This window comes from Myodes glareolus, chromosome 2, assembly GCF_982192425.1.
Source record: "Myodes glareolus chromosome 2, mMyoGla1.1, whole genome shotgun sequence".
Classification (NCBI taxonomy): domain Eukaryota; kingdom Metazoa; phylum Chordata; class Mammalia; order Rodentia; family Cricetidae; genus Myodes; species Myodes glareolus.
The window spans coordinates 113,770,841-113,796,711 of NC_142027.1; the positions used below are offsets into that span (position 1 = coordinate 113,770,841).

General features: G+C 45.1%; 1 protein-coding gene across 4 annotated transcripts in view; it reads left to right on the forward strand.

Annotated features, from left to right (window-relative positions):
* Positions 1–2,441: 2,441 nt before the first annotated feature.
* Auts2 (activator of transcription and developmental regulator AUTS2) overlaps positions 2,442–25,871 on the forward strand; it is a 1,087,122-nt gene continuing 1,063,692 nt past the window's right edge. For 2 of the 4 annotated variants that reach the window (XM_087903577.1, XM_087903580.1), the window contains exon 1: positions 2,443–4,066. In XM_087903577.1, the coding sequence (XP_087759703.1) occupies positions 3,758–4,066 (309 nt within the window). In that variant the 5' untranslated portion in view covers positions 2,443–3,757. Of the gene's footprint in view, positions 4,067–25,871 lie in introns of all 4 variants that reach the window. The other 2 variants (XM_087903578.1, XM_087903579.1) reach the window with 2 other exon arrangements.

Genomic DNA, 25,871 nt, shown 5'->3' on the forward strand with positions numbered 1-25,871 from the left:
GGACGCTGAAAGTAAGTCCAGAGAGTGAATGAGGGGGAACTAGGCTTTATTTTGTGGGATTTGCTTGATATATTCAGTGTGGGTTCCAGCCATGGCAGGTAAAAACAGCCTAGAGGTTAACATAGACTGCTCCAGGGGCAGCAACAGTCAGTTTAGGAAAGTAGTATTTGAAGGTAGCACTCTGTTCCTAATATGTTTAGATATCACACATCACTGTTCTCAAGGGGAAAAAAAAGCACACGAACTATTCAGAAAGGACGCTTTGTGTTTGAGAAGGCCTTGGGAGACTTAAAAGGGAACTTTTGAACATTTAATTGAACTTCTTTGATTCACAAGATGAGAAAATTAGTCATTTAAAAGTCTTGCCTAAGGTTAAATGGCTGTTCCCCTGGACAGACATAAAGCCTGCCTTATTCACACTCCACTTCATCTCTCCTTCTGTCGTCTTGTCTCCCACTATCTGTATCTACCACTCTGATTTTTATTAAGTCTCAGTCCCTGGTTCCCGAAACGGGGAAGTTGAAGTGTGACTTCAAAACAAAGTAATGAGAAATCAACCCCCAACTCTGGAAGTGTTAAGAACAAAGAGATGACTCAGTTGCCAGAAAGTAAGATCCCAGCACTTCTGTTTGGGGTGCCACTGTATTCCTCAAACCTACAGTTGTGATTCCCTAATCTCTGTTGATTGGAAGAAAAAGAAAATCCATCCATCCATCCATCCATCTATTTTAGAAACGTTAGTTTTTCTCTTCCACCGCCTCTGACCTTCAGTTCAGTTATATGCAGACTGGGATTCTGAACAGTAGAAATCGTGTACAAAGCATTGTAACACGGTGAGCCTGGCTCATTGTGAGCAATTAATGTCAGTTTGTTTTCTTTTCCTTCATGCCAAGTGTGGGCTGCTAGGGGTGAGGGGTGACTGCCACGGTGTTTATGTGCTTGGACAGAATGCAAAGCGACTGAGAGGTTGCTGAGAGAAGGCTGTCGGTGAGTATAGATCAATTCCAGTGCCCTGAAAAAACGCACAGCGATTTTATTCAGAGAGGCTGGTCGCTTTGGTTGATCGATTCTGGGCTGTAGTCAGCTTTTTAATACAACTTCTTATAAGCATCAGTTACATTGCGCTGGAAAACGTGGGGAAGCCACCTCCGCTCCACCCTCCTGCAGCTAAACAGTAAATGAAGCCCGCAGCGATAGGGATGGCGGTTTGTAGTCCAAAGGGTCCTCAGGTTGGGGCTTCCCCGGGCTAATCAGTCCCCTACTCCAGGTTCAAGTACGATCTCTGGCAGCTCCAAAGCGGCTAGCAGGTCCCCATAGGGTCCCCTGCAAGGAGATGAAAGGTGCAGGCCTGGGGACACTCGGGTTCAGGGGCACTCAGGCATGCAGTGTTCTATCACGCAGGCGGGGAAAAGTTTCCAACTCTTGCCTGTTGGCTGTCCCGCTGCGCCTGGACGCAGTCCTAGGCCGCCCTTCTTGCACCCTTGCCCTTCGTCCCTACGGTGCACCCTGTTCGGGGGCCAAGCTTTGGCACCTCCTCCCGCTGCACGCACTTTTCGCACTCTGCCCGCGCGCGCAGGGAAAACACCTAGAGGTACTTCAGAGGAGTTAGCCCAGCAAGAGCTTCAGGAGTGCCGGAGATGAGGGACTCAGGAGCAAGTGTCCGGAGAAAGGTGCCCGGCACGCGTGCGCGCGAGCGAGCGTCCTCCGTGCGTTTGGCGGGATGTTGGGGCAGCTTCCATGCCCTCGAACTTCAACTCCACACCGGCCCGTGACCGACCCCTCCACAAATACCCCACAGCCTCTGGAGACCCCTTCCGCCCCCAAGTGCGCAGGCCCGGCCGCCCCAGCGCGCATGCCCTGGGCTCGTGGAGCGGTGGCCAGCCCCTCAGCCTTTTTGCTTTCTCCACACTCTACAACTAGGGGAGGGGGCGGGTCACGTGATCCAGCCGGGCCTGAGGCGCGCGGGAGGAAGGGGGACGGGAACGCGCACGGGAGGCAGAGTGAGGCGCGAGGGGGAGGGGCTGTCCTCGGGAGCGCGCAGCTAGTGGTGCATGAGTGGAAGGGGCGGTCCTCGGGAGCGCGCCCGGGGGGGTGAGGCGTGAGAGGTTCCCGGGAGCCCGCGAAGGGGAAGGGGCGGCCCTCGGGAGCGCGCTGAGTGAGGCGCTAGGGGAGGTGGGCTAGCCCTCGGGAGCGCGTGGAGAGCCAGGAGGGCGGTCCTCGGGAGCGCGCGCAGAGCGAGGCGCGAAGAGGGCGGTCTTCCAGAGCGCTCGAGCTGGAGCGCGCGTGCAAGAGAGAGAGGGGGAGAGAGAGCGAGAGACCGCAAGCGGGCGGGCGCGGGGCTGGGCCGAGGCGGGCGGCGGCGGTGGGCCGGCCGGAGGGGGAGGAGCGGGCGCTGTGTGAGCTAGGCGGGCGGAGGATGAGGCCGTGCCCGGGCTCTGGCTGCAGCCGCCCAGGGACACGCCGTGCACCCTCGGGCTCGGGGCTCTGGCGTCGGCGGCTGTGGCAGCGTTAGCTGCGAGCGAGCGAGCGAGCGGCATCTCCCAGCGCTTCTTCCTCAGGCGGGGCGACGCGAAGAAGAAGAGGCGGCGGCGGCGGCACCACACCGGTGTATCTCGGGTTGGAGACTGCTCTTTGCTTTCCTCATTGACTGACTCACCCCCCTCCTTTATAATTTTTTTTGGAGGAAGGGTGACCTCTGGAACTGGGGGTTGGGGGGAAACCTACAATTTGTGTGTGTGTGTGCGTGCGTGCAGTGTATGTGAGGAGGGGGTCGGTGGCACGCGCCAGGCTTTGCAATTCTTCTTTCATCTTTTTCTCCTCCTCCCCACCTCGAAGACGGAAAAAAAAGGGCAAGGAAAAAAAATCCCACAACTGCTCTAGCGTCCTCCTTCTTCCCTTCTTCCTTTCCCCCGGCAAGCTCTGTCTCCGCTCGTGATTGCATGGTTATGCTCCCCTCTCTGGGGGGTCTCGCCCCTTTCTGCTCGCTCCCCAGCCCTGGCTTCCCTGGATACATTTCTTAAAAAAAGAATTGGGAGCCCGGGAGTGAGTTTTTCTGCGAGGCGTGTGTGTGAGAGGAGGAGGTGTGGGGTGTTTTCCTGCACGAGGGGGCGGGTGAAGTTCATTGCCACCCACCCCTCACTTCACCGTGACCTTTTCGGACCTCGGGGTTTCTTTATTTTTTCTTTTTAAATTGGGGGTAGGGGTCTCTAGCGAAAGCGAGAAGCAAGGCGATTTCGGTGGTGGGGAGAGAGCATGGCCGCGGGGAGGGCTTCCCCAGTCTCTTGATCAAAGCATTCCGCTATTCTGATTTATTGCCTGCTTGGTGAGTTATTTTTTTCCCCCCTTTCCTCTGTAAAGGAGACCTGTGTGTTCAGCCATTACTTTGCTCGGCGCTGTTCGCAGGCATCTCCGACCCTCGGTGCAGAGGGGAGCCCCACACTTCGCCCTCTCGCTTCCCAGTCCCTCCCTCCCCGTCTCCCCGCCCCTTCCCCCTTTTTTTCTTTCTTTTTTCCCCCTGCCCTCCCTTCTTGTTCTTCTTCTTCAGCTTTTTTTTTTTTTATTCCTCCCAGCCTCCTTCTCCCCCGCGCCCTTCCTCGCGGCTGGAGGGAAAAGCCCGTGCAGGAGGAGGAAGGGTTCGGTGTCAATTTTTTTCTTCTTGGGGTGTGTGTGTGTGTGTGTGTGTGTGTGTGGCCGCGGCCCGAGCCTGTGGCGCGCGGGTAGGCAAACGGGGAAGATCCCCGGTGCGGTTAAAAGAACCATGGATGGCCCGACGCGGGGACATGGACTCCGGAAAAAGCGGAGGTCGCGATCACAGCGAGACCGGGAAAGACGCTCCCGGGCCGGGTTAGGAACCGGTGCTGCGGGTGGTGGAGGAACCGGCCGGACCCGGGCTCCCTCGCTGGCTTCATCGTCGGGCTCCGACAAGGAAGACAATGGAAAGCCCCCATCCTCCGCCCCGTCCCGGCCCAGACCCCCGCGGAGGAAGCGCAGAGAGTCCACCTCAGCCGAAGAGGACATCATTGATGGATTTGCCATGACCAGCTTTGTTACTTTTGAAGCGCTGGAGGTAAGGGGGGACCCCCTTTCCCGTTCCCCCCATGGTTTCCTTTTATGCATGACACCCTCCACTCGGCTGCACCCCGGTTTTCTTGCCTCCCCCGCCGCGCTCGAAGCTGTCTGTCTCGGCCGAGGTCTTATTGTTGGGTGTGGGGTTGTGTGTGGGGGAAGCTGGGGGCAGATAGGCAGCAAGGAGGGAATTGCCAAGCGGTGTGCCTGGTCTGGTCTTCTACTGGTTTCATTCTTGTCCAGCTTGCCTTTCCCTTGCGCCCCCTTCTGCACCCCCACCTCCCTCCACAGCAGATGGGTGGAAAGAAAGGGGTTCGGGCATCACAACAATGCGCCCCCCTTCTTCACGGATGGCTCTGCCCCCACTCCTTTCCTCCTCATCTCCCTCCCCAATCATGGCTTCTTGGCTGGTGGAAGTCTCTGCTTGGGTTTGGGGCGCCTGTGGACGGTTCTCTGTGTGCTTTCTACAGAGCCATATGTTCCCATGCTTGTGTGTGTGTGTGTGTGTGTGTGTGTGTGTGTGTGTGCGCGCGCGCGCGCGTGTGTGTGTGAGGCTGTCTAGTATATGCCTTTTCTGGATGTCCTGGGGACCAGAGGCTGATAGGGTTTTGTGGCTTTTCTGCACCCCCTCCCCTTTTTTGGTGAAGCTGGGTAAGGGGGCGTTTTCTCCTTGTTGGGAGAAAAGAGGGAGGAGGGGAGAAGAGGAAAGGATGGAATATCTTTCTGTATTTTGCATGGGGCTGTATTGCAGAAAGGGTTAATGACAATATTGTCCACACACATACATTTGCGTGTGGTGTGTTGGGGTGTGTGTGTGTGTGTGTGTGTGTGTACACATGAGCAATTTAGTTGAAGGACAGAAGAAGGTACACCAGGGAGGACTGGTAGGAAGCAGGAATAAAATCCTAGCTGACTGCCGGAGGGCTTGTCACCAATTGTCCCTCTGCTTTTTTTTTTTGTATGTGCCCCCCCCCAAGTGCTTTGCTTTGTGTATGTGTTTGTGTGTCTTTCTTTATTCCTTAGGCACCTGCAGGCAGCCTTGATTTTTCAAATGCACATTTTCCTGTCTGCTGAGAGGTTCCTGGGGTGTGTGTGTTTGTGTATTTGTTGGATGGAAGGAGCTGGAGGGAGCCTGTCCAGGGGTCACAGAAAACTATCTGTGCCTGGGAAAATCTGGTTTGGTGCTAGGACTGGTCGCTGTTTTTTTTTTTTTTTTAAATATAAATTTAACTGCTTTCTTTCCCCCTCTACCTCCCTTTCCCCACCCTCAAGACACACACAATCACACACAGGAGGTTTTGAGATTCTGTTGGGTTGGTCCAGCACACAACCAAGATAGAAGTTGGTTTCTAGCCTTTCATTGCACCTGACATAATGGTTTGAGGAAACTTTTCCCTTCCCTTTATTTATTTATTTTTGGGCTGTTATTGTGGTATTGTTTCAGAGGTGCCAAAGCAAGCTTTGTTAATGAGAGCTTGGATCTTGCATGCACTGACTACAGATTTAGGTTGTTGGTTCTAGAGATGTGTTTGGATTTCAAGTTTGAGTATTTTTAAAAATACAGCAGTCTTCCTGTCAGAGTTGTTCACTTCCATAAAGTGCTTGTGGCTGGGGTGACGGTGGCGGGTAGCGGCCAGGAGATCCTGGATGGGGAGGAAGGAAGGGACAGAGATGACAGTGGTATTGGTGGTGACCAGAGATTTTGATGCTGGTACTTGAGTTAATCGTTGGTTTTAGAGTTGGTCATCTCTGGGCTTCTGAGTGTTGCGTGTCACCATTTAGGATGATGATAGCTGTGGTTTTTAACTTTGCAAAGGCGGATGGGTCCTGCAGTGTGACCTCCTTCTTGTTTTGAAATGGGAATTGAAATGGCATCATGTGTCCTAAGAGAATGCTGCCTGGATTTTGGCACGGCATGGCTGCCTGTGGTTGCTGAAGGAAAGAACTTGTAAAAGCTGCTTAGAAGTGGTTCTGCTCTCTGGGTAGTTGCCATGCCCTGCTGGTGGCCCCTCTTACCCAGCAAGAGGGGGCCTCTGTCTGCTCATCATCCTTGTTGAAGGCCAGGTGGAGATGGAAGTAAGTTATGCATTTGTTTTGTGTTTTAAGTAACTGTTGGACTTTATCTTTTGACAGAAAATTATGCCTGTTCCCGTTTTTTTTAAGCTTTAAAAATTTTAAAGGAGCTCAAGTTCAAAATGTACCTTGAATACCATTTCTTTCTGTGCTGCAGTTGACGTCTCAACTACTTCTCTAGACTTAAAACCTAAGTTAATTTGGTTAGCTGAATGCCATGATACTCTCGTGTTTACCATAAACTCACACACGTAGCGGTGCATTGGTATAAAGGGTCTAACTTTTAAAAAAAAAACCCATATTTTAAATTCCCATGAGAAAGTAGACAGGATGGCAGAACTTGAGTGCATTCAACACGCCGGCTCAACAACTGGCATTTCACATCTGCTGCTTCTGTAGTGCACTGAGCTCCCTCTCACCTTCCAGACCTGCTGTGATGGCACCTGTGAATAATTCTGTATGAAGCTCTGGTGTATAAATGATTCAGATGGCTTAAGAAATCCCCACAGCACCATTGTCTCTCCTCAGTCAATTAGCAGTTCTCTAGTATTATATATTCTGTTCGGTCACATTTTCAGAGGCTCATTTCTGTCTTTTTAGAAAACATGTTAATAAATCTCTTAAAACCATGCAATGACAGATAAAAGTGACCATATTTGCCTTTTTTGGTGGGGGTTAGGGGTGGGTAAGTGTGTCTATATATTGGCTGTTAGCACTCTGTGTCCACATCGGACGGTCCGAACCTAAACTTGTCATGACTGCTCGAGTCTCTGATGTCCACTGCACTAAACTTGCAAGGTTTCCTGAAGTATCACCAAGAAATGTGAAGGCTTATGAGGGAAGCGGGCAGTGGAACTATGAACTTGGATAGAGATGTGTGCTAGGAGTGTGTTAGTGCTAAGAGTGATCACAGATACCAAGAGTTACTCCGAACACATGCTTGCGTTTATAAATGAGAAAAATCTTTGCCATGAATTGTCAAGGTGGCACCTGGTATGATGTTATGATAAAGAAGCCAGAGATACTGGCCTGGACGGTCAGGCTTACAATTTAGAACACCAGTTTAGAACCATTTCAGGCAGACGGTAGATCACATTCTACTTAGGTTGTGCACTGAAACACTGACTCCAAGATTTTGTCTTTAGTAACTTCTTGGTGGCTCGCTCCTTCCTTCCTTCCTTCCTTCCTTCCTTCCTTCCTTCCTTCCTTCCTTCCTCCCTCCCTCCCTCCCTCCCTCCCTCCCTCCCTCCCTCCCTCTCTCCCTCCCTCCCTCCCTCCCTCCCTTCCAAAAGCTCCCGATAATGGAATATTTTGATATGAATACTTCCAAACCAGCTATGGTTTTACAGACACTAGATGAAAAGTAACAAGCCTAATGGCAGTCTGTAATTTTCTGCTTATTCTTTGCAATGGTTAGATTTTTATTTAAGAAGATGGAAGCTCAGAGGGCAGCTTGGCATCTCCCACGTGTTATAAGCTGCCGAAACTGGCTGAGGTAGTTGCATATTCTGCAGGGACACTTGTCTTGAGTAATTGTGCCCTGAAGTTCAAGTGTGTGATTACAAAGAGTCTCATGATAGAAGATAAGAGGGTAGGTGAGGAGGCTAAAGTTGAGCAGTGTGTTCTCATTACACAGTTAAGGAGCAGAAGTACCATTTAGAAACAGTATTGCATGTTTGGGTACTCTTTGGGTGTTAAGATGAGGGCAAATAACCTCCAAATGTGTTCGTTTCGTTTCAGTTTTGGGGGGTGGGCAGGGTCTTGTTCTGTAGCACAGGCTGGCTTTGCAGATTCAGTTAAATTCTCCGGCTCCAACCTCCAGAGTGTTGGGGTTATAGGCACGTGTTACCTCACTTTGGCATTGGTGGTTTTTTTTTTTTTTAATAAACAAAGTGGCTTCTAGGAATCAAAGTATAAATGGGAAATGCTGGCAGCCAGATACTAACAGCATGCATGCACTGGTGTATCAGCTATGGTGCTTTTCAGAATTCTTTAGGTTTCTGTTAGGAGGCCATGGGTATCCTGGCTGTAAATTTAACTTTTCAAATCAGTTATTTCTCGCCCTGTACCTCTTTGTAGCTTTGGTGTTTCTTTTGGTACAGCTGACCAGAGGGAAAGAAAGATGACCCTGGTAGACTTAAGCAGACAGGAGCTCTGCTGGCGCTGCAGTATTCTGAAGAAAAGGGAGGGCTCATTTCTGGTGTGTGGAGGGTCACATCCAGTCCAGGCTTTCCTCGGACCCTCGTTTCCTGGTTCTGCTTCAGGGCTCACCCACGTGTCAGTGGTCTCTAAGTTTGTTAGATGGAATTTGACAGACTTATCTGTTAAGTCTAGCAGGCGCTAGTAATTTATTTTTGAAATTTCATTCATTAAGTTTATCATGTTCTTTGTGCCACGCAGCAGATATTTATGGAGTGCTTAATATGTACAAGGCTGTAGTAGCATGAGTAGCCTACAGTGTTTATAACGTCTTGAAGAAGGATGTGATTTAGTTGATAACTTACATCTAACACTTGCAAAATAATTTTGAAACAGGCACTTGAATAATACTAACTAAAGACTTTTAGAGAGAAGATAGGGAGAAAAGTTGAAGTGTTCAAAAGGTATTGCTCACGTGCGTGCATGCGTGTGTGCATGCTTGTGTGTGTATGCGTGTGTTTTGAGGCATGTTCTTGTGCACTCTAGGCTGGCTTCAAACTTACTGGGTAGTGGAGAATGACCTTGAACTTCTGATATTCTTGCTTCCACCTTCAGAGTGCTGGGGAAATAGCTTTGTACCTCAACTCCTAGTTTGGCTGTGCTGGGCATTGAACCCAGGGCTTTGTGTATACTGTCTACTAATTGAACTCCATTCCCAGTCCTTGAGAAGTCCTCTAAAAGATGGGTCCTAGAAGGGTGTAGTGATTGGTAGATGAGGTAGTAGCAAGGGGAGAGCTTTCTAAAGGAATATTGAAGGTGACACAGGAGGAAGACCATTAAGAAGGCACTGAGTGATTAAGATCAAGGGCCGCTGAAGAAGGCTGATAGGAACATGTACAATAGTAGTGACGTTCTTGTTAGGGACCAGGAGACCCACCAGCCACACTTAGCCTTTCTAAATAGTTGTCTGTGCCTCCTTGGGAAGCCACCTTCTAAAAGTGTCCTTACCCTCCCTTCTCTGTTCATGGAGAGATGGAGTTTAGGTTATAGTGAATTTCTCAGGCTGGAAGGGAACAGAGCTTTTTCCAGGTTTCTCATAGATTGTGTTTGAGACAGAAGCAGGATGATCTGCTTTCAGATCTGTTTTAGCACCACTTGTTCTTGTAGAATTAAAAGTCTTTATTATATGAGTGTGAATTTCGATTATGGGGGGGGGGGGGAAGGAGATAGTGACTTACCGCCTAAATCTCTCTGGCCACAGGGCATTGCAGTTGTCTGCATTGTATCTATAAGCCAGTCTGGAAAACGGCTTAAGGTCTCAAAGAAGCCTTTCCAGATCTTGGAGTTTGGTGATCTCTGAGGGTAGGACAATAGGGGTGATGTTAGAAGTCAGGAATGGCAGGTGGGGGGGGGGTGAGATATTAAGAGAGATGTTCCCTTCTTTTTCTGATCTCTTTTCTGCCTCATGTCAGCTGTTTCCCTGATTTTTTTTTTTCTAAACCCACCAAGAGGTGAGTATTGGTGAATGGTTCTCATTAAAGGCTCTTTCTCAGCGTGACAGCTGCTTGATTCCCAGGCCAGCGAGTTGCCCTCCAGCCAATATGTTTTATCTTCTTGTGGTCCCTTCTAGTTTCAGAAGTATTGCTGCCTTGTAGCCACCTGGAAAAGAAGGTTGGGATGAGAAAGGAATTTGACACTGGTGTTAAAACAAGGGTTTGGGATTAGCCGGCTTGCTAAAGCGCACAGAGTGGTAATTCAGAGGGTCAGAGCCTCTCTCTGTCGCGGTGTCAGGGAATGGCGTGGATTGCAGTCTTCCTTGCTTGTTTCACTTTCTGCCTTGTGAAGTTTGGCTGTGAGATTGCTGAGTGAAAGAGGTCACGTCCCAGCATTTCAGTTCTGAACAGTGTACATAACTCCACGATCTGAGGACTTTCAGAGTGATGGAAAAAAGGAAGAGTGTGAATTGCGTGTCTGTAAATGAACTCAAGCTTTTTTTTTTTTTTTTTTTTTTTTAAGTCACATTTGCTGAACTCTGTATTTCACTCTTACGAGGCAAAGCTTCACTGGAGGGGGCTTGGTGTGAGGTGAATTGGAAGACCATGGTAGGATGATTCTCTCTGATTCTTGTTAGTTGTGGAGATTAACTGCTGTAGCCGTTTTGGGCAAGATACAAACGAGTCAGTGGATTTAAAAAGTGGGCCGTGAAGTTAGTGATAGGTTCTGAGAGCGTTGTTCTCTTGACACCTAGTTGGGAAAAGGTTGAACAATGGAGTTTGGGGGCAGAGAGAGTAACTCAGTGGTAAAGTTCTTGCTTAGCATGTGTGAGGCTCTGGGTTCAGTCTCCCAGCATTGCATCAAACAAACAAACAAAGCATTTGATTTAGGGAGTTCAAAACAAACCCGGAGTAGTTTGTTGTGATAGATTCTGGGACTCTTGTATATAAAACTTTTTTTTATTATACTGTTGAAAATAAATAGTGATTATTTAGTTTGAGAGAATGTTGTTAAGATGTTGTTAGATGGGATTAGATCGTGTAATAATCTAGGTCCCAAGGACTGTGTGATTTGGAAGTTCTCTGCTGAGAAGGTTGACAGCTCTTCCTTATGAAAGCTGGAGTTCCTAATGAAAGGGGTATGTGTGTGTGTGTGTGCGCGCATGTGCATGGGTGCGTGTGTGTGTGTACAGGTACATATGGGTGTGCATAGCTGCCGAGGGTGAATTTCAGTCATTTTTACCCTGTCCTGATAGTGTATATTTACAATACACTAAATATAGTTTCACTGTATTGAAGTGAAGAATTAACATCTTTTTAACACTTCCCCTGCATTCCCGACTTGGGGTTATATATATGCTATAAACTTAGAAAATTTAGGTAAGAGGATAGCAGTCTCTTATTTGATGGCAACCTGAAAAATTCAAGTAGATTCAAAACTGTGGAAATCAGAAAGAAGACTGAAGAAGTTAGTTAGGTAAAAATCAAGACTTGGGGACCTAAAAAAAAGCCACAGTTTGGGAGATATTGTTAGCTAGGGCAGAAGCACTTCTAATATGTCATCTCGAACTTTGTTGTGAATGTGGGTCTTGTGTCGGTGCACCCACTTCTGCTAGAAGTAGGGACTTAGAAGAATTTATGAGGGACGCTCTAAAGTGTGTCCTCTTTCCCCTTCTGAATTATTTCTTCACATCATTTAAGTCTCCCCCCCCCCCCCCCCCCGCAGAACAAGGGGTAGTTTCTTGTTTTTTCTTTTCTTGGTATCACTCAGTAAGCACTATTGCAGGGTCACAAAGAGTAAGTTGGTTTCTCCCCACTCCCCCCCACCCCCCATTGCTTTTAGTAGCTGCAGCTGGGAATGAGTGGTTTTATATCATCTGTCAGCTTTTTCTTACTTAGGAAGGGTCTGTGTCAGTGCAGGCTTCTATGTCTATCCTGTTTAAGTCTCCAGTTCCATGTTTTATTAAGGGGACCTGGAACTTGAACTCATGTGAAATGCTTATTTTTTTTTCACACACTTGATTTCAGGGTCCAGTTGCATTACCCACCACCCACCCACTCTCTACCTCCCTGCTTCCTGCTTCCTTCCCCCCACTGAAATAGAGTCATCAGAAGTAGGAATGCAGGTAATAGAATGGAAAGTGTCTGGGAAGTTGTGACCGGAATGTCAAAACCTTAGCATTCCTAAGTATTCGTTATTTTAGCATTGACCATCTGAGGTACTCTGGCTTTATTAACTGTGGGTTAGAGAGTTGCCTGTGCTGTTCTAGTTTATACTTGTGGTCTTAGTTCATATCTGAACTCTAGAGTTTGCCAAACTAATACATGCTTAATACATACAAAATATTTTATTAACTTATTTATTTTGTTTTTTTTTTTTTCAAGACAGGGTTTCTCTGGCAAATACTTATTTAATACTTACTATCATTCTGGCTTGTTGCTGAACCTCATTGTGGCGTATGTTGTTGGTATCGGGACTTTGGTAGAAACCTGGGTGCGGTAAGAATTAGAGCCACAGAGGAGAAGGAGAAAGTTTATAGTGTTCATGAGTGACAGTAATGGCTAATAAGGGTGAGGGTTAAGTTTTATCCGCAGAACTTCTTTCTAAAAGTACTGTGTAGTAGGTAGTAACTGGGCCACCACCTACAGACAGAGACTGTGACCCTTGTTTGTGTGGTTGAGACTGATACTTCCAATTGCAGCTACACTCTGAATCCTAAAATAAACCATTGCTAGGGTCAAGTTGTAGTGAAAAGTGGGAAATGTCATTTTCCCTGTTGTCCCTACACTTACCCTTTGGAGCCACTGAGCAACCCTTATTTTCGGTGTTTGTAGTTTCTGAGGGAGGGTTGTGATATTTTAGAACGTAAAGGACCGTAACAGACATCACCCATCACTATAGACATCACTATAGCTATTCTTCAGTTGTTAGGCTGAAAAAAAATGTTTATTCTTCTTTCTCTTTTCCTCCTTCTGTGTTTCTCTTTTTCCTTCTTTCCCCTCCCTTCTTCCCCCATGTTATTTTTCCAGAGACAGAATCTCACTGTGTGGCCCCGGCAAGTCTCTTAACTACTCATGTAGACCGAGTTACCCTCAAACTCATGGAGATTCACTTGCCTCTGTCTCCCAAGGCTGGCATCAAAGGTGTGGGACACCACTCCTGATACCGCTCCACCCTGCTTTTGTTGTCTTTGCCACCGTTGGCTAAAGATTATTAATTTAGTGAACCCTTTCCATAGTTAAAAATGAAGGGGGAAATACACACACACACACACACACACACACACACACCACTCATTTCTTCTGTAGTTGACAAGAATTTGGTGATTGTGTGTGTAAATTCCTTACTTCTTGATACAGTGTTCTCCGCAGTTACTTTAGAAAATTAGTTTTGAGAGTAATGTGCAGAGCTCAATCTTTAGGAGGAATTATCCTAAAATTATGGCCTAACCTTCTTCTGAGTAGCCTTTGGATCTATTTCACACCACATCTGGAGGCTGTGCTTCTGAAGAACCTTGGTGTTCGTTGCACAGACGTTGTCCCTAGCGGTAAAGTTCTTTCTGCCCCTCATATATATATTCAAATGGAACCAGCTCTCAAGGATTAACTGATCTGTTCCAGATCACACTGGGAGTTAAAGGTCCCAACTGTTCCTCAATGAAACTAGGAGACTATTTTCCCTTATTGTTGGTGAGTGCAAGGATTGGGAATTATGGAAGAAAGTCCTGTTTTTTAAGTCAGGGCCTCCGTAGCCTCAGCTGGCCCAGACATTTCAGTGTAGTGTAGGATGACCTTGAGCTCCTGACCCTCTTGCTTGTACTTCGAGTTCTGGCATTCCAGGTGTGCACTACCAATCCTGGTAGGTAAACCGTCTGCCAACTGAGGTATAGCCATAGCCCATAAGAAAGCTTTTAAAAATAAAAATCAGTAGGAACACCCATGGAACATCCTATTTCTTCCTTACTAATATTTTGTTTGTTGTTTGATATCAAGAACCTTTAAAAACATTTTTCCCCATCCCACATGCTCCCACAGTACTATATTACCTTGAAATTTATTGCCCCTTCTTATAGGTGTGTTAAAAAAAACAAACAAACAACCTTTTCCCACCCTCCTGTAATGAAAGTATTAAGAAAAAACAAAGCTTTACAGTGTTACTGAGAGGCTTCTCATTCTGGAATGTCCAGTGGAAGGATAATTGCTTGGGTATAAGATGCTGTGGTAGCCTACTTTAACATTTTTCATTTTTTTTGATTGGGGATTAATTTATTTTCTTTAGACTGTAACCGGGGGAAATTTAGAGCAGTTCTGTTAACACTGGCAGCAGAATATATGCAACAGAACTTTGGTATGTATTTGAGGTGAAGATTCAGACTTTCTTCTGAAGAACTCAAAATACAAGACTCACGTGATGTGCTGGCTAAGGCATCTAGTCTGTTTATTGCTGAAGGAGGAAATTTATAACAACTGTTTGTCATGTGTGTATGTTTATAACCATTCATATAATGAAAAGAAGTTTTCATGGGATTGTAATAACATATCAAGATGGATGTAATTAAAACAGAAGCAGATTGACACCCTGAATTAAATGCAAACCAGAATCCGGCATACCTGTGCTTTGCGCCTTTCTTATTTGCTGCAGGGGCAGTCAGCCAGATATGCAAATAAAAAGACATTGATGAATCTCTCTGGGTGTGTATGTGGTTGCAGAGAGCCCAACTATTTTATTAATCTTTTACCAAGCATTGTTTAGATTTGCAGCAATGATGGAATGTATTAATTTGGCAGACCAAATAGCCTAGGACCAGAATGTAGGAAATAATAAGAGGAAGACATGATTGATAGGTTGTCCCATAAATAACACATGCGACTGATAAAGGGGCCCGAGTAATCTTTAGATCTGTGCTTAATGTCATTAATGGAGTTGTTAAACCAGGATGTTTGAGTTTGAACTTCAATCAGAGAGGCCTTGCCTCCCATTTAAAATGCAGACCTATCTCTAGTTATGCTCCCCGGACTGATCTGTTGACAAAATTGGTATAAATCGAATTTTTGTAAATTGGATCAGATGTCAGGGGGAATCTTGCTGTGAAAAATGAGGCCTTTTTACCAAGCATAGTGTTCCGTCTCTCTGCAGGGAAGCTGGGATTTTGGTAGTCACATGTTCTAGTTTTATTTTGTTGCCGTGATGAAGCACCCTGTCCAAAAACAACTTAGGGGACTGGAGAGATGGCTCAGCCGTTAAAGGCTAGGCTCACAACCAAAATGTCGAAGAGCAACTCAGAGGAAACGATTGGCTTAGCTTACAATTCCAGGTTATGGCCTATCATTAGGGAAGTCACAGTGGCATGGATTTCAGTGATCTAGGCATACCACATCTACCGTTGAGAGCAGAGGGAAACAAATGCACACATGCTTGCTTGTATTCGGCTAGCTTTCTTTACTCTTACCGACTCAGGACTCCTAGCCTGGGCAGTGATGTCTCCCACTTTCAAGGTGAATCTTCCTGCAGTCCACCCTGATTTAGATAATTTCTCAAGATCCAGGAGGAAAATGTTATTCTCAGGTGATGCTTGGTTGTGGTAAGTTGATAGTTAAAAACTAACCGTGAGGAACTGAAAAGAGATGGCTCAGTGGTTAAGAGTGGTTGCTGTCATTGCAAGAATCTGAGTTCAGTTCCCAGTACTCACGTTGTACAGCTCATAACTGCCTCTGACTGCAGCTCCAGGGGACAGGACACCGTTGGTCCCTGAAAGCACCTGTGCACACACACATACCCAGACACATCCACAATTAAAAACGATAAAAATAAATCTCTAAAAAACAACAAAAACTAACCATCGCACCATGTTTGGTGCATGGCTTTGTCTGGGTCGTACCTCTTCATGTGTTCCTGCCCCCCTGGAAGGAAGTGATTGCGAGAGTTTCATTTTCCTGTGCAGGTTTCATACCTCACTTGGTGTTGGTGCTTCCAGCAGTCATCGATGGTGATTAGAATAAGCCCTTGTCATTCAGATCTCAGAGCTTGGTTTTCAAGTACTCGCTAAGGAGGACTTGTGGCTATGAATATGGAATATGATTTCCATATCTGTTCCGTTGGGGAGTCCGGGTATGTCATAACCACTTCAGAGTCATGATTGTACAGAGACACCCTAGCTGTAATTTTTCTATATGACAGTTCAGTCTTAAAATTGTAAGGATGCCAAAAGCAGGGCTGTATGGTTACTAGGAAAGTCGATGACATCTATAATACCTTGTTAAACAGGAGGAAAATGTTCTCATCAAAAACGCCTAATTATGCCCCCTCAATTGAAGGAAATATCCTTTACTAAATTTTTGGAATTTGTGTAAATGGACGAAGCTGACCTCTAGATGAACAGTGATGTAAATTTACTCTATTAAAAAAAATTGCCCCTAACTGTGATGACAGAATTGTTTCATTTTATCAATTTGCTTTTACACTGTTGTGTCAAAAAGGAAAAAAAAAAACAAAAAAAAAGGTATTTTCAGAAATTGTCTACACCAGCATGAAGTTCTTGTTTTTCTTCTCCCTCTCACTCCCAGAGCATAGGAGGCCCCCAGAGGGGGTTTTTATTTCCAGATGTGAGCCTCAGAGGATGTGTGCTAGCTGAGAGCTACCTAGGGAAACGGAGCAAATGATAATTGCTGCTGAGAGGCAAGGGATAATTCAGCCTGAGTGCTGGGAGGTGAGATTTCACACCTGAGTGTTGAAACCTGCTCAGTCAGAGAGCTGTGTTGTTTAATTTAAAAGGTTTCATTAGCCTAACACTGAAATGGACCAGATTGTTCTAGGTGAGCCCCAGTGCAAAGAAAATAATGGTTTTAGGATACTGAAGTATATTGTGCTTCCGTGTTTGAAAGTTGTCTTACGTAATACCTGGAAGTGTCAAAAGCCATCTCCCCACTTGGATGTATGTCTCCCTTGACCACTAATTTTGGTAATTTAAATTTTGTGTGTATTGGTGTATGTAACGTGAATGCACAAATGTGTGCGTGCGTGCGTGTGTGTGGGCACATGCACATGCTGTATATGCTTATAGATGCTTGAGAAAGGCGTTGGGTGGCCTGCTTTACCACTCTTTGTCTCGTCTATTCCTTTGAGACAGGGTCTCTTTCTCCGTTACTCTGGAGTTAGGCTGGGAGTCAGCAAGCTGCAGAAATACCACAATACTGGAGTTGATGTGCCTGTGGTCACCTTGGGTGCTGGGGATTTGAACTCAGGTCTTCATGCTTGTACAACAAGTGCTCTCCCCACTGGGATATTTCCCTAGGTTCCTTGAACACTTAAAGTTTGTTTTTGGAAATGCTTCTTTCCACCTTGAGTCATTCTAACTTCAAAATGTAACTCATCTTTTAAAAGTTCTTAAAATTACCTTTATATACTCCCTCAGTGTGTGTGTGTGTCCATGCCTGAATGTGCACAGAGGTCCAGAAGACAAATTTCGGGAGTCAGTTCTCTCTTTCCACCATGCACATCCTGGAGATGGGATTCAGGTCATTAGGGTGTGATTAATTTAACTGAAATATTACCTGTGTTCAGAATCACAGATGATGATGATGATGATGATGATGATGTCATTAGTGGAGGCTGTATTCCTGATAATCTGAAGATTGGGACATGGATTAAGTCAGAGGTTTGTTTATTTGTTTAGCTTTGGTAACCTTTATTTCACCTTTCTGAAATGCTACTCTCATGGATTGAGATCTTGGGGCATAGTCTAAAGGAATCTTTGAAGTGCTAAGTATGACAAGAAATGCTTCGTGTTTACTTTGGGAGCCAGAGGGAAGTTTGAGTGCTACTACTTTTTCCTGTTCCGTGTATTTCTAACGTATTGTTTCATTCCTGTGTTCTCTGTTGTTAGCCCCTGCATTCTCCCTGCATACATCCCTTAAGAGGTTTTTTTTAAAGCTCTTAAAATTGTTGCTCTCTCCGCTCGGTAATCCATGTAAAGTAGGCATTCAGTTGACGCTTATGTACCGTTGACCTATTTCTTAAAACAACGAAACCTTGAAAAGACATGCTTGAAAAGGTAGCTTGTGTAGTGCCTGCTCCGCGCCAGGCATTGTGTTCGCAGTTTCCCGTTCACTGTGCCTTGGGACGGTGCTATGGACAGAGGAGTAATGGCTGGTTTACAGTTGATGGAGCTTGTCAGCTCATCCAAGACCAAGAATCGCAGCAGTTTATGGTAGACTTGGAGGGCTGGGCTCCTCACTCTTTTACACTTCTTTTAAAAATATGTACTCATTTTTGTGAGAGCCTCAGTGGGTCCTTGGTAGAGACCACGTTTGTTCCTCTTGCTGTTGATGAAAACTATCCTTGGTTATAAAGGATTTTCTATGTATGATAGTAGGATTCAGGGCTGGGCAAGTACCATATACCTAATTGTTTGGGAAGTTGTTTTCTTTCTGACTTCCTGTCTGTCTTCTTTCTGTCTTCCTGTCTTTCTTACGACTGCCAGCTCCACCCCATTTGTGGACTAAAGATGGAATCCAGGGTATCAGCGGTATGCTAGGAAAACACTGGTTCACTGAGCGTCTTCTATTTTCTTTTTAAACGCTGACGCTTATGGGCTTGGGAGAAAATCTCACTTGATAGAGTGCTTGGCTGGCATTCAGAAGACCCTGGCTTGGATCCACATTTATTGGTGTGATAGTATACACTGTAATCCAAGTGCTCCGGAGGTGGAGACAGGGAGTTGAAGTACAGTGTCAACCTCAGCCACATAGCAAGTTCAAGACCAGCCTGGGATACGTGAGATTCTGTGTCGAACAAACCAAACAACACAGTAGCACTTCATATAGTTTGCTTGTGGTCTAGTCGGTGGTGTTATTCCCTCTCTGCCTTATTAATTGTTTTCTGTGCTTTAAAACCTGGCTTTAAATAACATTAGCAGATTGGGGAAGGAATTGGTAACCTGTCCTAGGTTTCTGTGCATATAAACCTGTTTTACTAACAGAGGCCTATGTTTTTATCATTATTTTTTTATTTTTGCCTGCTTTTAAACTACTGTAGGAAGTGGCACTTACTTCTCTTGGGAAGATAGTCCACAATAAAAGAGATCTGATTACTGGTGCTAGGTTTTATTTTATTTTATTTATTTATTTTTAAACTACAGGCACTCTATTCTTCCCTCATGAAAGACCATACTAAATAGCTCTTTGCTTTTCTTGATATCTATTTCTGGAAGATACCTGGTGACAGAGTCCATTATTCCCCTGCTATTGTTTCCTTTCATTATTCCAAGCACATTTTCAAATTGTTCTCTCTCCACCCAGTTGAGGTTTGTTTATACTACAAAGAGTATGCTAATGACTCTGGCTGTTAGATTGATTCTAATGGAAATCCCAACTGCATATAAAGTACTGTACATTATTGAGAATCCCTTTTCTCAACTCCCCTGGGCTAGGGTGCCCTTCTACCGAGTTCCTGTTCTAGGACTAAAGGACAGGTTAGTAGAAAGATACCCTGGCCTCATTATTCTCATGGGGCCTGACTTTTCAGAAGAGTATTTCTCTTTGATGAGAAGAAGCTGTTTGCTCCATCATGTTTCCAGATGGGCTGTCTTAACCCCCTCTCTCTAGCTACCTCAGTATGCAGTTATCCCTTTTTCACATCTAAAATGGGAAAACAGTGGAATTACTTGTTTAGACATTATAATTGCAGGGGATACCTAAGCCAGCCCATGCCCTCTGACTCTCAAAATGTGGTATAATAGGAGCCACACCTTTAGGTCCAGGGTTTAAAGGTGATTTCATACCCTTTGATTTTACGTATGTGCAAACCACAAATTATGAGTCACCTCTACAGTCTGATTCAGATCTAAGACTTGTAGAGACTGTGAATTCGTTCTTTGGCTTCTCCTTGTTCCCTTCTTAGACTCTTTTGGGGATGTGTCCAATTAAGGAAACCATGAAGATGGGCAGCAGAGATGGGTGTCTGTCTTGGGTAGTGGGTATTCTCTGATTACAGATATACATTACTGTAACATTGTGTGAATTTCCACATCTGCCACCCGTATTTCAGATGCACATTTATTTCATTTAGTATGTCATACCTGGGATTAGGAACACCGAGAAATATGTCCACTTGTCCTGATTGGAAATTATGTTGTTGAAACACAGCCCATATGGCCATTGTAAAATGGTTTCTACTGCATATAATTGCCTTCCTAACGATGTGCTTTGTCGTTACCCTCCATTTTCCAAGAAGTGCCCCGGTAGCATTCTGACAGCTACAGCATCATTAGGAAACATGGCATGCAAAAACACTCAGTCGTCTTTAGTTTAAGGATTAGATTACAGTGTCAGAGGATAGGTCACCACGCTTTGTAACCATGACTCTTACTTGGATCAGCTTACTGGTAGACTGGGTGGCAGATTTGTAAAGGTCCTGTTTTCCGAATATATTTTACAGCTTTGTTGTTGTTATGAGAAGGTCGGTGTCTCAGGAGTGTTATCGCTACATGTTCGTGTCTTGTGTAGAGTTGTTTTTTTCTGGGATATTCCCTCAACCTCTGTTCTCCTGAATGTGAACACAAACTGTGAACACACACAAAGATGTGAACACAGTGGTCAGTGTAAGGATGATTTCATTTGGGGTTATTTATATGAGAGGGGAAAGAGAAAAGGGGGTTAGGGAGGGAGGGAAAAAGTCTCTAAAGAGTGAAATAAGAAGCCCATGCAGTACCTGCCGTATGTCACTCCTGTATATTGCTTAGCTCCACGTGGATCCCGACTCACTCTTCCGTATTGAAAAGGAGTGAGTCTCTAGAGGGTGTGGAAAGGATCACTACTACACGGGTCATCCTTTACCTTCCGCCTTGTTTGAGCCCCAGTCCTTTTGTTGTGTATCTGCTGTGTACTTCAGGGTAGGTGGTCTGCAGCCTCTGGGATTGTCCTTCTGTCTCCTGGTAGTCATGCTGGGATTATAGACACATGCACTGTGCCTTCAGCTTCTAAATGGGGCCGGGGGGGGGGGGTCTGACCTCAGGTTCTCAAGCTTCTGTGGCAAGGGCTTTCCAAATCAAGCCATCTCACTAGTCTCCAGAAACGAGTTATTTCTAGCACGGTGAGGGTCAGTGTCAGATCCTAGAAAGACGGCTGTGAGGTCGGCCATGGTAAGATAAAGGTGTACCAAGTCTGTCGTGGGTATCTTAGGGATGCAGCAGTTGTGGGATGTGGTCTGCTTCCAGTTTTCAGGGTCTGTTTGGGAGCTGCCAAGTCAGTAAGAGGTGACTAACAGAAAGGAGTCTTTCATCAAATCTAGTGTTTGCCTCTAGAGTCTGACATTAATAATGGGTTGTGGGGACTTTCTGAGTGGTTTTGAACATTGAAGATCATCTTGAAGTGGTTTTAGCTGTGTTAGATGTCCCTCAGTTTACCAGAAGAACCCCGTTTTCATTTGTTTTCTAAATTAGGGTGAGACTCTTTGTAAGGAAGGAGAAGTTATCTGGATCCTTTTTTGTTGTTGTTGTTATCATTCTTTTTAATTTACTGAAAAAAAAATACAGTAGGTGGGTATTTTGCCTGCAAGTGTGTCTGTGCAGTGTTTGCGTGCCCAGTGCCAGATGGCAGAAGAGGGCATTGGATCTCCTAGAACTGGAGCTAGAAATGGCTGGAGCCACCATTTGTGTCTGCAGGGAATCGAACCCAGGTCCTCTGAAAGAACAGTTAAGTGTACTTAACCATTGAGCCATCTCTGCAGCCCCTAGGTTATAGTTCCCTTATTCTGAGGGTTTTGAGTACAAATGATTTCAGGGGACGTTTTCTTTGAAGCAAGTTAAGCATGGGGCTCTAGAGCTGTCAAGAACACTTTGGGAATGAGTTGAATTTTATGCCGTCGTGAGGGTGACACACAGTTAATAAGGTTCAGGCTTAGGGAAGATGCTGAGGAGAAAACGACATTTGGTTTCTCTGTGAAGTAGAAGCTCCTAATCTACCTGCACACTCAGTCCATTTGAGGGAAAGGAGGGCAGAAAGTGAAAGTCTGTAGGGCTCTCTTCGGGGCAAGGCTATTAGGTTATTTCCGTGGGGAAGACTTAATTAGAAGTGAAGCTTCACATCCGTCCCCCAGCCGTCCCCGGCAGTCCAGGGAAATTGGGTACTGAAGAATAGCTCAGCTACTGTGAATGCCTCAAAGGTGATGGTTTGCATCAGCCAAACGGATTTTGGGAAGAAAACGGAATGTTGGAGAGAATAAATGAGTGAAATAATAAATGAGCGTTTAGTTTAAATGTAAGAAGTAGGTAGCAGTTGATGCAAGTTTCTTTCTGGATCTTCATTCATACACGGTGGGTTTTTGTTGTTGTTATTGTTAGTGTGTAGGTAGGTGTCTGTGTGTAGGTCAGAGGTCAGTGACTTTTGCTGTTACCTAGATAGAATTCTGTGTTAGAACCAGACTGGCTAGTCAGTTTTCACTGGGGACCCTCCTCTTTCCACCTCTCTAGTACTGGGATTATAAGTGAATACTGCCATCCGTGGCTTAATAAAATGTGGTTCTGCATGTTGAACTCATGTTCTCAGACATGCAAGGCAAGCAAGCACTTTCCATCCTTGGGCATGGTTCTTGACCAGAGAGGAAAGATAAACTCAGCATATATATAACTCCTTGTACATGTGTGCTTTTCAAAAAGACGACAAAAGAACAACAACAACAACAACAACAACACCACGTTGTTGTTTTATTTGTATTTGGGTTCCTGAAGTAGCTTTTGAATTCAGGATGCAGTAAAAGAGAGGGTGCCAGCCCCTCTTGTTTTCACGGTTTAAAGCAAGGGTTCTCAACTTGTGGGTCACTACCCCATAGGCGTTGCATGTCAGAGATTTGCATTTTAATTCACAGCAGTAGCAAAATTACAGTTATGAAGTAGCAAAGAAATAATTTTATGGTGGGGATCAACACAAGAACTGTCATAAAGGGTCACAGTATTCGGAAGACTGAGAACCCCTGAATAAAAGGGATGAACACATTCTGTCTCTCTCGTGTAGGTGGGCGTAGAAATCTGTGAATCCTAAGGGACTGTGTCTGCAGGTGAATAGCGTCCAGTACTGAACTAACACATGAATCCACATGTGGATTGGATTGGGAATCCAGGCTTGGGAATAAGGGAAAGGAGTCTTGGGATTCATGAGAGAGGATTACACCAGAATTCATGTCTAGAAATACAAGATCTGTTTTTCCTTTGATCAGAAGTAATAGGAAATGAATGCACTTGGCCACCTTTTCTCTTTGCCCTCAGGCCAGAATAGACGCACCTACGTTAATAACAGTAACTAGCAATGATTGAGCACCTGCTGGGGGCCAGGTATCACCATAACTGCTAATTTCAACCCATGCTATCCTCACACTGGATTCATGTTTATAGGGAAAGAAACAGGTCACAAAGTTTACACCTAACATAAAAAGTGCCCAGCATGTTGCTGGAGTCCATACATTTCTGCTACAGAACTTGATTTCAATGTTTTAAACTGCATAATGGAATTTAAAATAAAGTAAAGCACTAAAGAGTTTTGTTCTGATTAAAACCAACTACTAAGGCTTTAACTACACTTCCTGGGTTTAAGGGTGGTGGCCATACACTTAAGGTTGGTACTGTATTAATGACAAGGAGGCGTACCTAGAATATTATGTTCTCTAGTAGTTGTGGATGACCTAGTGAGTTATTGGTAGAGGCAGGGCAGAGCCGCAGAGGCGAGGCTTCCTAATATATAGGCCATTGCTTTCCCACTGGGCTGGACTGCTGCCATTTAAAAATATTCCAGACGTATAACTCAAGCTTAATTTTATAAACTTAATTTGTGTCACCCGTACCCTTGTGGATGCACTAGATTAAAATAGCCAGGTATTGCCTCCTGCCTCTTTTCTGGACATAAGGAAGAAGGTGCTGGAAATTTTATTTTGATTTCTCGAGGTGTCTTTCTAGTCTTTGGTAGGCTTTCTTAAAAGTAGGTAAAAGGTATTTAGGTGAAACAGAGGAGTCACCCTCAGGATGGAATTTTGCATGGGCTCATAACTGTTATTTTAATTTTATTTTTATCTTGAACCTCAGTTGGGATACAACTGATTTAAATTAGAAAGACAGTGCCAGCTATTTGCGAACTCCAGTTAGGGACTGTCTAATACAATTTGAGAAGAGGGAGGCAAGAACTGTCCTCATTTCTGGGGTGTTTTAGAATCCCCACCATTCTGGCTTTTTTTGTTTGTTTGTTTGTTTTGCTTTTTTTTTCTTTTGATTCCTTTTGTTGTGACCTCTTTTCTCGGCTAATGTTTTGTTTAAAAACAAGTGCTCTGGTATTCTAAAACAAATTATCCTGGTTTAGCGATTGTGCGCTCAGATAAAAGGCCCCAGGGTAGGGCTCTTTCTGCCTTTGAATCCTAGTTGCCTTGGTCTGCCCGAGAGCAAAATCCAGTTTGCTGCCTTGCTTCCTACCCAGATTAGTGTGGTTATCTAAACCAGCGAATCTGAATCTGAAAGGGTGAGATGTGGATTGAATTTAACCCTACCTGGGGGCCTCAGTGGGAACTGGGGAGGATTGTGGATTTGAGTTTTGCCTGGGGTTAGAAAGAAACAGCCGCACTTTCTTACTGAGTTTTGTCACCAGTCTGGAAATCAGAACTCTTCCTCTGTGTGGTAATGAAAACTGGAGCAGGCTTCCAGGCTGTGTTGTGGGAGAGCACATGCTCAGGACTTTGCCAGTGACCCAGAGTCCCATGTGGCCACAGACAAGTAATTTGATTTCACAGTTTCTATTCTTAAATTTGCAGGAGGGGGTTCCTGCAGGAGTTACATAGTGATCATAACTTAGCAGCTTCCTTTTAGGGTAGATGTGATTGTGAGACAAATACCTACTGAAAGCCGTAGCCGGGCACTTTGTATGTGGTGGGGAATACCCTTTCAGCCTTTGAAGCTTCTGTATAACGTTCCCACATAATTTTTCTCCCCATTGCCCGTTTTGGGCATGGAGAATCTGGATTGGATGGCTTCACACTGTTGCAGCTTACAGGTTTTGCTTTGTGCAGTGGTGTTCAAATGCACATGCACATCTGTACGCCAGTCTATTAAATATACAGATGTCCCGTTCCAGGGCTTCTCTCCTGTCGGTCAAACACTCTGTCACTCTCAAGACTTCTTTTCTAGCAAGCTTCTGTACAGAGGAGTCATTGTTTGTTTTGGAATCATTATTGTAGAAAACAGTTCTAAGTGTTTCTTAGGGTAACGATAATGACAGTGGTTTACAGTAATTGTTTGTGTGTGTGTGTGAGTGTGTGTGTGTGTGTGTGTGTGTGTGTGTGTGTTCGCTGAGCGTGCTTGCCTGTGAGGGCTTGTATAGAGGTTGACTTGGGCTGCCTTCTCAGCTGGTTCTCCACTGTATTTTTGGAGACTTGCAGCACACGTGTGAGGGTGTGACTTTGTATCTCTAGCACTTACGTACAAATCCAGGCCCAGCTGCATGTGTCTGCGTCCCAGAGCTGTGGTGGCCTGAGCCTGGAGGCCTTTCCTATCTGACAGGACTGAGGTGGCGTGTGAGAAAGCAGGGCACCCCATACTCTCCTCTCCTCTTTGCTCATGCACACACAGGTGCTCCACCCCCCACACTCCAGAAAAACATTTGGATATTTATTAGACTCCTCAAATTCCCTCTTCCACTCCTTACCTTGCAAGAAACAAGGACTGTATGTAAAGACTGGTAATACAGTAAAGTACAATAAAGTACAGATGGTAGAAACATTACTTTTTCTGTCCTTGGTTCTTAATCACTCTTGTGAGTGTTGCAAAGTTTTTTTTTTTTTATTATTGTTTGTGTTTTGCTTCGGTCTTCAATTAGAGCCTGACAGTGACTTGTCTATGAATACTCAGAGCATATATCAACATTTGGCTCTGTGATTTCTCCTTTTAGAAATCTAATTCACTGAAAATATCCCTGTAATAGTTTTGAGAAATCTGTACAGGCAGATAACCAGCCATGGCAGCTATGACTCTATTAAATAAATGAATCTTATCTTCCCTGCCTGGGTAATTTAGTAAACATGTCTGATCAGCCAAATATCTTTATCTGGTCCACGATGAAAGGTAGATTATC